At 40.5% G+C, this 17,945-nt stretch overlaps 1 protein-coding gene across 1 annotated transcript in view; it reads right to left on the bottom strand.

Moving 5' to 3' along the window:
* Positions 1-17,945, bottom strand: part of PCCA (propionyl-CoA carboxylase subunit alpha) — a 301,012-nt gene that overhangs the window by 66,064 nt on the left and 217,003 nt on the right. The window contains exon 20 of the mRNA XM_082337650.1: positions 8,004-8,102. Coding sequence (XP_082193776.1) covers positions 8,004-8,102 — 99 coding nt within the window. The remainder of the gene's footprint in view (positions 1-8,003; positions 8,103-17,945) is intronic.

Here is a 17,945-nt window from a genome sequence, read left to right as displayed (position 1 = left end):
AAAGACTGTTTATTTGGTGTTGGTAAAAAAATTACTCTAAAAGACATTTACTCCAGCCCAACATTTCTAGCTATTTAGAATTACTTACAATAATGAAGAGTTTAGTCCTCCCTGTGAACTTCTAAATTTTTGCTGTTATTACGTTAAATCACAAAATGGTGAAGACTTTTAGAAACTTTACCCTTGTTTTGACATGCTGTAATATGTTCTGCTCTTATAGGGGGATGCTGTGCAGGTAATATGCTGCCATGTGATTCTAGACCTGAGAATGTTCATGACTGCCTTGAGATTCTTTGCAGGATCCATAGTCCTTTCTCGCTCTTTGATGTCCCTCCTCTTCCTTCCCCCTTGCTCTCTGAATGTGTTACCGTATTCAAGAGAACCATTCCTTGCCTAGCAGAGTTTAGATATCATAAAATTACAATGTCTGTCAACAACTGAATATAATGCTTTAGTCTTTGGACACACATAGAATCCTTACAGTTATTCATCCTGAATATTGTCTGTCATTAAAATGAATAGCTCCTTTGGAAAAAAAATATGGCATAAGATACTGTAACAACTAACATTATTTGATTAACCCCTTGAGTAGCACAGGATATTACCAATCCCATTAGGTTAAAGAAAGGCAGAAGTATGTTGTTTGTAGATAGAGCTTTATTGTGGGAGACCTTTCTCTAAAAAGTGGACAATAAATTCCAGAGGGATTGATAGGGCATAGCAGTTGATCACTCATTTCCTTCCCAGCTGGAAAAAAAAAAAATATATATATATATATATATATAATTTTCATGAAAGAATCAGCAAGGATGGTGGCATGTGCTTTTTGCTTTCTGCTGCTCGATTAAAAAAAAAAAAAGGCAGCAATAATCTGTAATTTTACGATCTTTTATTTCCTTGAATTTCCCCCTTCCCTGTGCACATTCGCCATTCAAACCATGGACAAGAGCATGGAGTCAGCCTTGAGTTAAACTGATCTCACACAAATTGCAGACTGCTCATGAGATTCGGGTACTTCCTATTTAAAGTAGACACTAATACAAATACTCTGGTATGACAGTATAGGATATCCGATATTTTTAAAGGCTTCATGACTCAGGAGCTGGGCATGCTGCTTTTGTATAGGCATACGTATATTCAGGGCTCATTTTAAAAATTAATAATTTTAAGAATTTTTACAAACACCCATGTCAATGAAGCCATAATAGCAGTATTTGTTTTAATATGCATTATTGGCAATTAGAGCAAGAAGCAGCAAAAAGGCCAGCTTTTATACACCTTCCCTTTCCCTACAACTCTTGGAAATAAAGGAAGTCTCATTCCTTCCTTAGATCACCCATGATCAAACGATGAAACCTAAGTGGTACAATTAGATTGTACAAACTCACCAAGTTGAATTATCTAATAATTATCTAAAGCAGATCACTTGGGTCTTTCCAAGTACACCTACGAGATACACACTGAATCATGTATGCTGATGAAGTTTCAGAATTCCTTTTAACAATGACTTTTCTCTGCTTCTGTGTCTGGTCCTTTGGGAAGGATCCACCTCCACCCATAAGAACAGCTATGATGTTTGCCAAGGGTGACACCAGGACCTCAATATCTGTGCTCTAGAATGCAGCACAGCTTCAAAGTTTCCTGGTAAAGCCTCCTTGCCAAGAGTTTATCTTTTTTTTTTTTTCCTTGCCCACATGGTTTCCCTCCCCTCCCCAGCCGTTATCAACCAGAAGTGATAATTCAATAGGAACATCAGCTCCATGCTTGGTTTTGGTCAAAAAAGCCAAAGTAAACATTTGACATTATTAATGAGAACAGATAACAAATCAGTGAACACCATTAAGTTATGGAAAAAGTCTAAGTTTTGCCCATGTTTTTAACACTGAGCACAGCTCTGGTCCCCCCAGTTCGGAAAGGAGATAACAGAAATGGAAGATGTTCAGAGAGCAACATAAACAAAGACAGGCTTCTCTGCAAGGAGCAACTCTGCACCACTGAAGAGAGGCAATTGAGTGAGGATTCAAGCAGCATGGACACAGTGGGTAAGGATCAACTGCTCACGGTCTCTTCCAATACGGGAACTAGGAGGAATTCAAATGAAGCTAAAGAACACTGCCACAGCAATTATTAGTCAATGATAAGGCTGCAATAAGCAACTTGCCAAAATCTACAGTTCTCTTTGTACAACTGCAGGGAAAGAAGTAACAACAATAACAGTGCCCTGACCAAGAGATACTAATACTTTCCAAAAAAATTTAAAAGCCTGAAACACAGCAAGGCATACCACACTGTATGCAATAGGCTTCTGTATTTGTCTTCTACCTAGGATATTTGAGTCCTTATTTGTACCTGTCTCAAATGCCATGAGAGTGTCAAGTGAGGTGATAAAAATCTGTTTCTCTGCATCATATCTACTGACCTTTTTTGGAGTTTCAAGGCTGAGCTCTGTCTTCTCAGATGACTATGGCTGGATGAGCAAACAGGAAAGCACAGGCAGCCTGTTTCTACACTGCTAAATAAAGGAGGGCCATGGACTGATGCCTGGTCCCAAAGCCAAATGGCAATGACTATCTCAGTCCCACTGCTTGGGTCTATACAGCATGGCATAAATCTATACCAGATTTGTCTAGGTCAGCCATAACTGGAACGGGCTGAAACAAAGCCAGGGAGTGAGCTACTAATTAATCAACACAAGCTATCAGGAATCCAGTGCTGGGGCTCACACTCTGGCTTTTCTTCACCCAACAGTATAGCTATTTGGATATAGTATATCCAAATGTCTGCCCCTGTTTGCAAATCATTGTGTCCCCCTCTTCTAGAGACAACCTAGCAAAAACAATTCTGAAATCATGGGCAAATGACAACAGCAGAATGTGTGCAGTAATTGCACAGCACTAAAGAGCAGACTGTCAAGCAGTCTTCATGTACATTGCTCACTAAAGCTTCCCAAAATAATTCTCAGGGTTTAAGAAAATGAGTGTGCTGAAGTAATGGTACTTTAGACCTGAAACCTATATAATATATCATTATCACAGATTACACCCGAGATCTCAAAACAGTAAGAAAAAAAAATATATATAGGTAATTTTTCTAAAAAAAATTACACATACATTTGAAAAAAGTCTCCACGGGGTTGAAGGAAATGAATACTTGGGCATAGGCTTTGTTCTCCTGTCAGACATTTCCCAGAATGTCAGACATTTCCCAGGAACAAAGGCTTCATAACCTACAGCATTTTCGGTTTTTCTGTTCTTATAAACCAAAATAATAATCAAAAGAAACATTGTATCAGAGAAGCACTTAAATTTGTCATATCCCAGGATGTAGAATATACTCCTCCTGCTGCAATTGTTGATGCAATAAATAAATTAAATGAAAAAATAATAAGTGATGCCATCACTGAATTCCCCGTAACACTGTAAGCAAACTCCACTGATAAATCTTCATCTATTTCATAAAGAAAAACACTAGAAGCTTGAGATTGATGATTTCAGCTTTACAGGATCATGTTCTTGTTTAGTAACTCCATTACTCTCTTAATTACACCTTGCTGTGACTGATAAAGACCTTTTTACCATAGAGTTTGGGATGTTCAACAGAGTTACAGAACAGTTAGGCTGAAAGGGACCTCTGGAAATCAGGTAGTCATATTCCCTTGTTCAAAGCAAGACTAATGTCAAAGTAATATTGAACTACTCAGGACCTCGTCCAGTTGAGTTCTGTCTACATCCTACAAAGCTTCAGGTCAGCAGAGAGCAATCCTCTGAAAGCCAGGAAATATAAAGAGGAGGCATCACTAGTGTCATTGTAAAACCACTTTGCTGAAGCTGCCAAAAGCCGCCAAGAGTTTTCCAGGTTCCAGGCAGAATGCCTGCACTACCTTTAGAGGGGGGGAGGTTTCATTACCGCAAGCTAGCAGAGCTGTGAAACTGGTATGGGCCAAAAATATGTCAGTGGAAAGGCTGTGTGCATACGATATGACAAAGAGGTCCAAGCGTTGGCAAAACATGGTGACAAATAATTTATTTTGGCTCAGAATCCTTCTGCTATAGGGAACTGTCTGCAAGTAAATGGTATATAAGGATGGGTTGAGTGTTTGATGATGGGATCAATGAAAGCAGAGCATTTAACAGCACTAAGGAGTTGTAAAATTTGTCCATGTGGCATTGCCATAGAGCAGCCTCAGAATTTGAATGGTCAGTAGGGTGGTTTTTGAGAAATTGCCCAAACACAAGTAATGCCAAAGCAAAGACAGTTTGAGGATCTTCTACATGCATTTTTTTCTTGGGCAGCCTGCCCTCTCTGCAGATACCTGATCTTCCTGTGCAGTGTCCCAGTAGAAGGCACCTACTTGCAACCTGACTGTAGTAAGGACAGACTTGCAGTTAGGTTCAAGTCCATCTGCTGGGCTTCATGGATTCATTCATTTATCTTGAGGTCCCCCTAGATTCTGGTTCACATGAGGGAATAAAGGGAGATGTTCAGCTCTATGGAAAAGGCAGCTTATTCCCTTCTCTCCTTCCACCTCATCCCCAGTTCACAGGGAGAGAGAAGATACCATAGACGACAATTTCTGCAGGCACAGGGCTCATTGAAATCCAGCTTACTTGTACGTGGGAGCGGAGGTAGTAGGATAAAAATGCCCTCATTGTCCCAAAATATGCCTGCTGCCTTTCTTGTACCTGTCGTTACTTTCCAAGATACCATCCTGAACCACCATTCTCCCTTCCAGTTTCCACTGGAGTTCTTATGGTTCTTTTCCACAACGCAACAAACCTCCTCTTTTCCACTTGCTCTTCACAGGAATCATTAAGCACCTCACTTTTTTGTTTACTTTTACTCTAAATATCGCCTGAAAGGCTAGACCACATTCAAATTATGTTTTATATATAAATGTATTTTAAGTATGTATTTTCAATTAAATAACAGCCAATCCCTTCAAATCTGAATCCCCAGGAAGACATATTGTAACCACATGCCTATAGTTACTTCTCTGATTTTCAGCAAAGGCAGATTCCAAAAACATAATAGCTAGGTGTAAGTCAGATTCTGAGCCACTAACATCTTTGGAAACAGGTAGGGGAAACCATTTTGGCAAAGTATTTCTGCACAGAAAACCACCACTTGATTGGTAAACAAAATCCTACACTTCACAACGCATTAAATTCAGCCTCTCCAAATGAGAGGTAGAGTCTAGTCATAAGAGAAACTGGGATTAGCTGAGGAATTACTGAAAACAACAACAACAACAACAACAAAAAACCATGACAGAATCCACGTACTTCAAGAAATGCTACGGGGCCTGCCCACACCCTCATCCCCAAAGACTGCATCATAGAAATCTCATGCTCAAATGATCCCAAGTTTTCATCAGTTCATCACCTTCTGTAACATCCTATGGATTTCACAGTTATCCAAAGCAGCACAAAGATTTCGCATCAAAGCCCGTACGCTGCAGCCAAACGGACCGGCAGTATAGAAGGTTTTGGTCCCTCTATCATCTGGGGACCTGGCCAGGCACTCCGCAGCGCCCATCTGCTGCACACAGATGGGCTTCCTCGCAAAGGAAACAAAAGCAGGAGGGAGGGGGCTGCCACACATCCTAGTTGTGCCCTGATATGCCCTAGACAGACTGTGACCAGGGCATATACCTCTTTGCAGGCGCTCAGATATATTCCCAGGTCCTGTACTCCAGAAACAGTCTTAGAAAACCTGGTTTTTAAACTCATAGGACTTCTTAACTCTGTGGCAGAGATGGTGCTCTGCTTTGCTCCAATACACATTGAGCCTTTAGCAGAGGAGTGGAAATACAGGAGCATGCTTAATTACTTATTTTTAAATGTGTGACAGATACACAACAATTTGAATGTCTAGACTATAATTTACATAAATACATTTTAAACCAAAACATTTTAAAATTATTTATTTCCTGCTTCTGTGCTTAAGTGCTTTGCTGGATTGGGGCCAGACTGCAGGATCGAGCCGAAGGTGCATAAATCAAACCTTCAAAGAAATAAAATGTTCACAAAGACTGTATTTGGTTGAGCAAATTTAGAAGAATGAAACCAACTATGAAGAGAAATTAGATTGGTTGAAAATTAATAAAGCACAGCTGGAATTATTCGATTCATCCATATTTGTTGCTTAAATGGCTCTAGGGCTAAGTCTTGCTGAAAGAAGATACTTCAAGACTCAGGGGTCAATTGCTTTTGGAGACAAATTGACCTACAGGAATACACTTGTCTAATTTGGTTCTTGCAGCGGGGCAAGTCTAGAGAAATACATAACCAAAAAACCAATTTAGATTCCAGTGAGTGGATATCAGAGGTCAAGTTTAAGGTTCCCATAAATTTACATACATACACTAAAAGATTAATAACTTTTCAAGCTACTGGGTTTCTTTGCTAAAAGCAAAGACTTATAGATAACATCTGAGAAAGAAACAACATATGTGCTTATTCCACATTCTGCTGAACAGATACCATGCAGCCAGCTCATTGCTTGTTGCTGTGGCTAGCCCTGCAGTATTTCATACAATTTGGTCATACTCAGGGAGTGCAAGTAGCACTATTGCTGGCTCAGCTCCTAGAAGAAAGCATGTTCAGATCTCACGATCATTAATTTTGAAACTAATTGTATGTGCCAGTTCAAATATTACACTTATAGTTAACTGGTCTTACTACTATTGGTATTAGTATATGGAAACCTGTATCCAGCCATATAGTTATTATATACTTTGCAATGAGGCCTTCTGAATGTGGTTATCTGTTCTAAATATAATGCTTTTCTCCTAGACAGATTTCATATGTCCATACATCAGTATTGTTTTCTACTCAAAACTAGGAATTTCCTTTATAAAATAGCAGCGAAATGGATCAGTATTAAAATATAAAAATACACTCTAGAATACAACATTATTTTAGAAATACGCAAGCCCTGAAGCTGGCACTAACCTTTCAAGAAATCTACAAAAGCTAAGTCCAGAATTTACTTGGGCATGTTATGAAAATTTCACTCTCAGTCAATACTATCCTTGAAAGATACAATTTTCTTTATCTTCAAGTTGCAGTCTTTTAAATTCAGTCACAGCAAAAATAACATTTCCATTTGGGTAATTTACCAGAGGTGAAAATGAAAAAAATAAATTCACATATTTCACTGTGAATTATCAGAAATCTGACCACTGTACCACTAATAAATGTATACAAAATAAACAGATAACGTTGTATGTACACAAATACTTTTAAAAACTCAGAAGTTTTTATTTTTTGTTTCCTTTCACTACTTCCAGGATCAATAGATATTTATAAATGAATGATTTCACAACAATTGACTGGCATTGCCTGCAGAAAATTTGTATGGCAGTGAAAGGGACACCCTTTTGTTTGGAGTGGTTTTCAAACAGGTTACTGGTCAGAAGGAACAATATGCATTAATCTTTTTAGACCTCTTTTCTTAGAAACACATAGGTTTGGGATGTTTTCTACAATTTTCTTGTCAAGTCATGGAACTTATCATATTTCATAAAAGCATATATAAAAACATGTCACATGGAAGACGCACTGTCCTGCGACTTTCAATCTGCAAAGGCCCAAAAGTGGAAAAACCACGCAATCCAAACATGAGGAAGAGAATAATTTTACTGCAGGACCCCACCTTTTTGTAAACAGTAATCTGTTCTTTATTTCTTAAGTGATTAAGAAACTGTATCTCCTCACAGCCATTAAGTAAAGAGATCCTAAAAACTGGGGTAAATTTCTGGCTAAAATAAGCAACAACTTCTCTTTAAATGAATGATGTTCAAAACTCTAGATGAGTAAGTCTGAGACAAGTTCACTCCACTGAAGCTCTGGATGTATTCAAAGTAGAAAAATTACGTTATTCGCACAACGTAACATAATTTTTACGAGGCAGCAAGTTTAGACCCCACGTATCAGTGTTATTTGTATACCCAAAGGCTTCTGGTTACCTCAGCTCTACAAACAAAGCATCGGTGAGTTTACCTGTATAGTCCTCCGAGTGCCATCAATGGTGACAGACAATAAGGGTGAAGCCAGGTTCCACTCGCTGGTCACATTTAGTTTCATCCCATCAACTTCCACCTGTTGTGACACCAAACAAGGCTGTTACTATGAAGACAGACAGAAAACTGATCTCAAGTTCATTACTGCATACAAAGCAGCAACCATTTTAAAACAGATGGCTCCCAAACAACCTGTCATGTTTACTGCTTCTGCCATAAAAGACAGGGTCCAACAACAGAGTCTTCCAGCTATCTCTGGGGAGAGGTGAAGGACCTGTGAACAGCTGCCTCTGAGTAGCAAGGTTTCAAGTGATTTCCAGCAAGTAACAAACAGCCATCCAACTTTTAAACCTATCTGGACATGCTACATTTACTGCAATTAGACAAGTAATGCATATAAATTCCAGTGACACCTTGCAACCCACACAACAGGGCTTGCATATAATATTCTCTCCAAGGACCAAGGAAGAACTTTTCCTATGCTTCTAATGAAGGGTTTTGCATTGTTATCTTAATTAATATGAGACAGTAATTAATTCTTCATTGTTTTGCCTCAAAGTCCAGAAAAACTTTGCAGATTCTGTCATGTTTTCTTCCAATACACAGCTGATCAGAGGAATACAATTTCTGACTTGAATGCCAATATGGTTATCCAGAAAGAAATTAAAAAAAAAGAAATCATCCCATGATTTTTATACAAGAATTTTTTTATGTGAAGAGCAAAAATCCTGAGTTCTGAAAAAAGTGTAGATACACACAGAGTAGCTGTGATGACACTTTGGTTATTCTTCACTGTATAATACTGTCTGTTTAAACACACGTATCACACATTCAACACTGCTAGAGCCTCAGAAGAGCTAGATTATGAAAAAATTATTACTATGCAAGGAGAAATATAATTACTGATTAATGTTTGTGGCATGTTTTGAACATTCGTCATGCTAATCAAGGTAGGTATATGATTTCAGTTATATATTTTACTATAAAGAGAAGAAAAATCATGGTTGGCTGATCTCCTCCGTCTCTCAAAACCTCCAAAATATTTTCAATCAGTAAATTGCAGGCAATATTGATAATGACACAAATACTGCATACATTCTCAGTAAGCTAGAAGAAAATTACTGCATTTAGAATAAAAGCTGAGCCCACATTTTGCAAAATAAAACTTATAAAGCCTGCTCTTTTAGATCTCAGACTAATCATTATTTCATCTTGTAACAAGAACAGGCAACTGTAATCTTAGTGTAACTTAAAAGAAATCCATAACAGACAAGTGCAGAGGAGCAATGTGTAATTTGATAATTTTATTTCCGTTAAAGAAGAAAAACTCGGGCTTAAAAAACCTCTACTTTTATGGACTTCAGTTTAGAACACAAAATCTGTCTTTTAGTGATACAATCTACTCAATTTCTACGGGCGTTAACTATAAATAAAGTTACATGTAAAGAACATGAAGAAAAACAAGTCATTTATAATGGTTCACCAATAGGCCAGAGTAGCTGGCATGCTTCAGGTACTTTACACTGCTCCAGTGATGCAAACCAGCCAAAAACCTGGCTTCAGTTAAGCCAGACCTGCAGCTGCTTTGCATTGACAGAGCACTGCAAAGCAGCTGGAACACGCCAGTGAACCAAGCCCGCTCTCAGCAAACCTGAATCAGCAAATACTGTCTTTATTGAGAACAGCAGAAACATCTGAAGACGACTTTCCAAATGGAGAAAAGCAAATGTGGTGCTCTGTCTCAATCCTCTTTGATTAGCAATTAAACTTTGGTAAGGCAATTATTTAAAAAGCCGTCTGTCACTATCACTAGAACCAAAGAGCGAGCGTCTGCACTGGAACCTGGGCCTGAAAACATCACTTACCGTGTTTCTCCAGGGAAGGAGGGGAGATGGTATAAAAGCAGACCAGGCTACTGGGCACCAAAAAAACTTCAACTGTACACCGTGCTTTTTGCACCGCGGGACTTACATGCAGCCTCGCAGAAAATCTATAGCCGATATCTATAGTCCTAGCGAAGGGTGTTCCAGCGGCAAGATGCAAGTCGATACTTCCACAACAAACTCAATTTAATTATTAGCTCTTTTGTCACTATACAGATGAACAAAAGAAAAGTAAACCAAGTGTGTCACAGCGGTAAATGACCTGTTTAAAATCCCTCACAAGGGTCTATACAAGTCTAGCCATCATTGATTCCAGATTACGTTAGTATCAAAAAAAATTTCTGGTGGAAACCACCCTGAAAGAAGACAGACAAGCAGCCAGATGGTAGGTCTAAACAAACCATGGCCCTCTAGTAACATTATGGCTGCTTCTGCGCAATAGAAAAACCAGCAGACAATATATTGCCTCTACTATGTTTTCCCCGTGCCAGAAAGAATAAAGGGCCGGGGAGGGGGGGAAAAGTGCTATTTGAACTAATGCACACCACAGTAAACCGCGGCAGTCTTCTCACAGAACGGAGCTACAGGCTCTTAGCTGCTTTCACCTGGGGCTCACCACGGTATGTGCGACTGGGGAAGATGATGTGAAGCCGAGAGGACCACAAGGAAGCTGGCTATCTCTGCTCCAGTGGGTAGGATGACAAAGCCAGGAGGTCAAGCCATCAGAGAAAATGAGCAAGGACTGAGGCAGAGAGATTTACCATGTAGTGAGCATATTACTTTCACTACAAACAAGGTGAAAGCGGGGGGCAGGGGACCAGATGGGGGACGAAATCAAACCAATGCTTTATCTAACCGAGAAATCTTCCTTCTGTAGCTCGGCAGCCAACAGCTGGTTAGTTGGTGGAGGTAGGGGAATAGATAAGATGTTCAAAGAACTTATCAGAAGTTTGCATTTGCCTTCATTCCTCCTCTAGCAATGGGTATGATAACAGAACCTAACAAATACTGCAATAAAACCAGGGCCTTTTTGCTTTAGTTTTGGAGGGATGAAGAGGGACATGGTGACAACTAATGAAGAGTTAGATTGACTATTTCCTGTTTTATTTCATTTCTGTGCTCCTAAGACAGAAGGAACAAATCATCTCTCAATGGATACTAACATTTGAACTGTAGGGAGGAGATCCCTGTCAAATCACTCATGCAGCAGGCCACATTGTGCTCTGCACCACAGCTATATAGTCTAGCTTTATCCTCAACTACTCAGTTCCAAGCATATGCACGTGTGTGTATGCGTGCATATGCACATCATGTTGTGTTGTGTGGGGGAACTACTCTATAGTAACTATGGTTGGTTGGCTGCACTACCTCAATGCAGCATGGTGGTGGTGGATTTTTTTTTTTTTTTTAAATAGGATTGATTGTCCCTGTGTAAGGGCATAAAAGATAAAAGCAGCCATGGTCTTCCTTTACAATTATTTCCAATTCAAAAGCTATTGTAAATGAGGTCTCAGAAAGAAGAATGACAAGTCCAAGCCACGATGCTAGAAAAAGGTCAACAGCTTACTCTACTGTCACAACTTTGCAGACTTTCGCTGGCATGCACCTGAACTACACAAGTAGCAGCCCCTTCACCTCTTGTGGACTGAGTTCCTGATGTTCAGCGTGATAGGTACCAGCTAACCAATAGTGCAAAGAGCTGCAAAGCATAATCTGCATTCAGTTTCCTTTAGAGAACACCATTTGGCATTCTATATGCATGTCAGGCAATTAAAGGAGGCAGCACAAGCCTCAGTGTTATAGCCCTGTTAATTTACTAATGCAGAGTCTCGTGTACATCTGGCACATGTCACTTCTTTTCTCCTGGAAATGAAGGTGGTTTTCCAGGAGACTGGAGGGCAGCTTGAGCAGTTGTTTCCTGCCTGATGCTTCAAAACATTATGCCTGAAGTTCTTCACACCAGCCTTGGATCTGACTAACTTAAGTCTGCTGACTTAATCCCATAGTTCCAATTTTGCCTCCCAGCACAGTGTTTAATTCAACTTTAACTTGGTGCTTTTGGTTTAACTCCTGGCATAGAGTCCTGGCCCTAACTACTGGGTTATGCCACCCCTACCTTGATTCCTTACACCCCTTAATTCTACCTCTTGCTATAGCAGAAGTGATGGCTTTCGCTAGCTGATCAGATCAACCAAATGAAAAGTCATCCTCTGCAGACCTGCTTTGCTGAAATCTTCCTCGGATCAAGACAGCTGCCCATGAAGATGTCACCTTACAGGAAAAAAGACATTACTATTCACAGGAGATTTATGAATATTCAGTGTCATAGACTCCAATCCCTTCAGCTGGCATTAATTTAGCTGTAAATCTAAGGCACATCCAGTGGGCAGCAAGGACTCTACAAACTGAAACCTTAAAATCACCCTGCAAGGAAGGAACAACGGTAGCAAGCATCGCTGTTGTAAACATGAGATAGCATACATGTTTGAGGACTTCCCTCAAGCCTACACAAAGTAAAGATGTCCTCTTCTCTGGGAAAAGTAACTGTCTCGGGCAGAAGCCTCTTCACCTCCGTTACTGCTAAACACCACCACTCGTGCCAAAATAGCAAGGAGATTCTTTTCATTTTTATGAGTCAGGTAGAGGATAAGTATTGCTTCTTGTGCAGAAGAGGGGGCAGGCAGAGGACTCATAGCATGGTGGGGCAATAGAAGGTCCAGCTGTAGGCAGCTGTATTCAGTAACAGTCTGCAGTGATCTCAGACTAAGCCAAATTGAGTTGGACAAAGTGGCTTTAGGTTCCCAAACACAAAATTTTTCACAAAATTCCTGAAATTCTCATCTAATCTACTGTCCAGTTAATGGAGAAGCACATGGAATGGAAAAGACAAGTGAAAAAACTGTCCTGTGCCAAAGTTATCGTCCCTTGCCTTTTGCAGTCCCGTGTATCCATCCTTCGGAATGAGAGCAAAGTCTTTATGGGGCTGATGAGTCTAAGGCTTCCTTTAGAAGCACGATGCATGAAACCCCAGGCATTTTGTAAAATATTTTGCTAGTCCTAACTCTTTCCCAGCCAGCAGGAGAGCTGAAACACTATCTTGCATCTCTCTGTATGTTCCCAAAGCTAATAACCACAACACACTTCCTTATCATGAAAATTACCAGCCACTTGGAGGCTGTAAGGACTTGTGGTCATTTGCAGAGTTGTCTTGGCAATTCTTGGGTCTTCGTATACAATTTTCTCCAACTCCCCCACACTGTCTTTAAGTAACTTGAATAAAAAGGGAATCTCATCTGCCACATTAGGAAACTATCAACCAAATAGTACTTCACGTGTTATCAGTCATAAATGCAAAGAAACCCATAAAGATTTCCCATGTGGGCAGTTCTTATTAGTTAAACTCCTTCTTCTTATATATGCTCTCTCTCCTGTTCTTTGGACTGTATTTGCCAGTGACCCAGGGTCTGATTACTCATAAAGCGTTTGACATTTTTCAGGGTCATGTCCAGGAAGAGGTGACAGAGTGTACTCGTCAAGTTTGCCGATGACACAAAACTGGGGCAAATAGTTAACACACTGTAGGGCAGGGCTGCCATCCGGGGGGGCCTAGACAGGCAAGAGGAAGGGGCTAATGGAAACTTTGTGAAATTCAAGACAAATTGTTAAGTCCAGCACGTGGGAAAGAAGAGCCCATTGCAATGATACAGGCTGGGACCTCACTGGCTGGGGAGCAGCTCTGTGGAGGACTTGGAGATGTGGGCAGGCATCTCAGCAGGACATGAATGAGTCAGCAGCATGCCCTGGCAGCAAAGGCGACTAACAGTGTCCTGTGCTCTGTTAACAAAAGTATAGCTTGCTGATAGAGGGAAATGATTAGCCCCCTCTACTCAAAACTCAGACCATGTCTAGATAGATGTGTCCACAAGACAGACATTGACTTTGTTTAGTTATACGAAGTTCCCATTAGCCCATTCCTCTTGCTTGTCTAGGTCCCACTGGGTGGCAGCATTGCCCGTGACTATACTGAGCAGTTTCCCCAATTCTATGTCTTCTGTAAATTTTATGACCATGCACTCCCATTGCCTCCTCTAGGTCATTGATAAGGTTGTTGAACATGACTGGTCACAATACAGACCCTTGCAGACCCTTGGTGACCTCTGAGTAGAGTATAACCCCTTAACCATGACCCACTGAGCCTGGCTACTCAACTGGCTTTTTATCTATCTGGTTGTGTGAGATGGTGTCAAAAGACTTGCTGAAGTCAAGGTAAATGACATTCACTGCTCTCCCCTAGTCCACAAATCCTGTCAATTTATCAAAGAAGGCTGTCAGGTTGATCAGCCCTCAGTAAATTTGTGCTGACTGTTCCCTATCACCTCCTTTATGTGCCCAGAAACGTGCTCCAAGAGGACCCACTTTATGAACTTCCCAGAGATTGGAGTGAGGCTGACCAGGCTGTAGTTCCATGGGATTTGCTTTTGGCCTTTTCTGAAGGCTGGTGCAACATTTGCTTTTCTCCAGTAATGAGGGACCTCCCTCAACCTTCATGACCTTTCAAAGGTATAGAGTGCAGTCTTGCTACCACATCAGTCAGCTCTCTTGGCACTCTGGGATGCAGTCTGTATGGTCCCATGAAATTCCATGCGTTGAACTCTCCCAGTCACTGACTTCATCTGCATCTGCCTCCTCCCTGAACTCTTTCACTAATAACAGAGGCCTGGGAGACCTTGCTGGTGAAGACTGAAGCACAGAAGTCATTAGGTGTCTCAGGCTTATCTGTGTCTGCTGTTACCAAATCACTTGTGATCCCTTTGTTGATGTAGCATTTCCCCTTTTCAGCTTTTTATTACTCATGCATTGGTAGAAGGCTCTTCTTGTTGCTCCTAACATTCCTTGCAACTGTCAAGGTGAGCTTTGGCTTTCCTAACACCATCCCTCAATGCTCATACAATTTTTCTAAATTTTTCTTTTGTATCCTGTCCCTGCTTCCACCTCTCAAATGCTGCCTTTTTGCATTGGAGCTCTGCCATTATACCTGTTCTTAACAAAGCTGTTTTCCTGATAAAGGTGCTTATTTTCCTGAGTATTCTTACACTTAGAGGATGCTGTCTTTAAAGACCCGCCAGCTTTTCTTAGCTATTTTGGTCTTCAGAGCTGTCTCCCATGGAACTCTCCCTACCTGCTAAAGAAATAAAGAATAAGCTGAAGTCCCCTAGCCTGAAGTCCGGGGTCTGTACCCTGCTAATCTTGTTCCTCACTCCCTTCAGGATCCTGAACGCCAACTATTTATTTCACAGTTGCCACAGCCAAGGCTGTCATTGATTATCATGTCTTCAACCAGTTCTTCCTTGATAGTGAATAGCAGATCCAGCTGCATCAACACCAGTTCACCCATCCAGTACCAGTATCAACCAGTTATCCCAAACACCCTTCAGAAATCTTCCTCCTTGCATCCCACCATGTTGCCCCTCCAGAAGATGTCAGGGTCCTCTATAAGGACCATGTTCTGTGACACAGAGATTTCCTTCAGTTGTTTAAAGAAGTCTTAGTCTACTTCCTCACCTAGATCAGGTGGTCTGTAACATACTCCCACCATGCTATTATAAATTTTTTTTTAATTGATCAAGTCAGTAGCCTTACCTGCCCAAGTGATTTCATAGTCTGGATACTTAGCTTCAGCTTCTCTGTAGGCACAGAACGATTTGCTCTCCCAAAACCCACGGCCAATCTATAACCATAGATGGTCTTCTCCTCACTCTGGTGAAGGATCCTTCTGGCTCCCAAGCACTCTCAGTCATATCTCTGCTTATTCAGCTCTGCCTAGTCTTATTTGCACACAATGTACTTGCTGGTGCTGGTCCTTGTGCTAGCTGTGGTGCATATGCACGCTAGCACGTATCTGAAGACACTGATGGGATTAACATCCACACCAGCAACATGTGCCAGTCCCTTTGCTGCCATCACCACCCCAGCCCGCACGCAACACTGCCACTAAAACCCCAATTTTACACGCACAGGTCATATAGGCTTTTTCACATTGACACCACTTTCAAGATGACTGGCCTCATCTCAATGAAAAAAGAATCAAAGCTGAAAATGCCATAAAAAGGGAGGCTTCTTCCTTTTGTTTCCATAGATAACTATTTTTTGTGCTTTCTTCTGTGAATGCCACATGAAGAAACTTGGTAGATGGATGCTTCCTTTAGCACACTAAAATGTCTTAAAAGTTTTGCTTATCACAATTAGCAGTGGTCTAAAAACCTTCAAGATTAGCTGCCAAAAAAGTGCATCAACGAGCAACCCTGTGGCCAACAGTGCAGTGTATCCAAACTCATAAAAACATCATAAAGTTCCTTTAAGCCTGAAACAGTGGCTTTCAAATAAAAACTGAATTCACTGATGCTTATATGATAGCAATTTCTTTGACTCAAATTAACCACTTGTTTTAGCTTGCATTTTCAGCTTGTAGTTACTGACAATATATTCACATCAGATTAACGGACTGACCTTTTTTCCTCTTTTCTTCAAGTGACAGTAAGGTTAGATTTTTGGACTTTTGAAGTGGTTGGCCAGAGGCCTTCAAAAGGAAGCTAAAGTATGTGAGTTTCTATCTCATTAAAAAGGCCTCTTTTTTTTGAAAAACAAACTTTCCTTTTGTTCATATCAGCACTTACTTTTTTAAAAGACCCCAAGAGAGAGTTCCAGTCTATAGATCACTTGTCCTGGAGAAAGCTCTGTTAACTATTTATAGATCACGTCCTTTTGTACCAAACTAGATCAAGCAATTTATTCAATGCATGACTGCAGGAGAGAAATTCATTTGCTCTAAGTGTCATCAAGGCAGCCTTTTACTTGCCATGAACAAGACCAGAAGAACTGAATTGCTGGGCTTTTACTTCAAATGTACATTCTGACATTGTGTGGGGTGCCATCAGTCCTTTCAAGTTTTCAAAGTATTAAGCACATTCATAGAATGGGCAGTCCTTAATCACAAGAAGAGCAAATAGCCCATAACCACTAGAATAAAGCAAACACATGTGCACACATTCAAATTATCGCTCTTTTCTTTAAAGTAGCACATATAGATGCAAATTACCATTAGCTGCTTTAGTATATCTCACTTTAGAAACGGGAGCATGCCAGCCTAGAGACCAAGGAGAGGAACCCACAACAGGCATCAGCTTCTCAGCTTAACAACAACAGAATCAAAACAAAACAAGAAACAGAAGCGATGGCCTTCATCACCTCTAATCAGCAAAGGCTTTCTTCGAGCATTCACCAGGGAAGTGATCCTCTCTGTAAAACTCCACTGGCAAATGCTTTGTTTTACTACTTCAGTTTTCTTTGTGGAGTCATTACTAAAATGACATCTCGTATTTGCAACCTGCCTGAGCCCACTCAACTTAAGAAAAGAAAAAGAAAAGAAAAAGAAAAGAAAAAGAAAAGAAAAAGAAAAGAAAAAGAAAAGAAAAAGAAAAGAAGTTAAAAATACAGAAAGAAAATAAATCAGCTCTTAAAAATCATCGACAGTTGCTGGCGACAGCTCCAGACACAAAAAGCACAGCTGGTTTGGGGAATATGGGTGTCTATTGTTATAGGACCAATGCAGATGAGAAGAAAGAACATGCCTTGCTTTCCTTTTCCAGTTGCTCTGCTGAGACAAACCCCCTGGCCCTGACTAGCTAAATACACTCCAGCCTCGCTACAGGTATTGCTCCTAGATGGCTGGAAAATGGTACAGGTGGTTCAAACAGTATTGGTACTATCACGCGCATACAGGGCACTTTCAAAGCTGCACTGCACTCCAACTTTCCTTGGCTGATAGGATAATGTGTTGGGGATGTTCTCATTTTCTGTCTTGAAAAGGAGTCTACCAGAGAGACCAATGACAGAATCTGGGTCATTAAGAGCATTATGCTGGGAGTTAAAAATACATTAGAAAAACAAATAGTGATAAGGTACACACTGCTGGTTTAGTAGCTTTTGAGTCACGATTCATGCCTATGTACTGAAATCACCATGCAAGCCTGATTCTTAAA

This window comes from Platalea leucorodia (assembly GCF_965183815.1).
Source record: "Platalea leucorodia genome assembly, chromosome: 2".
Lineage (NCBI taxonomy): Eukaryota > Metazoa > Chordata > Aves > Pelecaniformes > Threskiornithidae > Platalea > Platalea leucorodia.
The sequence above is the reverse complement of the archived record's forward strand: the minus strand, read 5'-3'. Positions and strand labels throughout refer to the sequence as shown.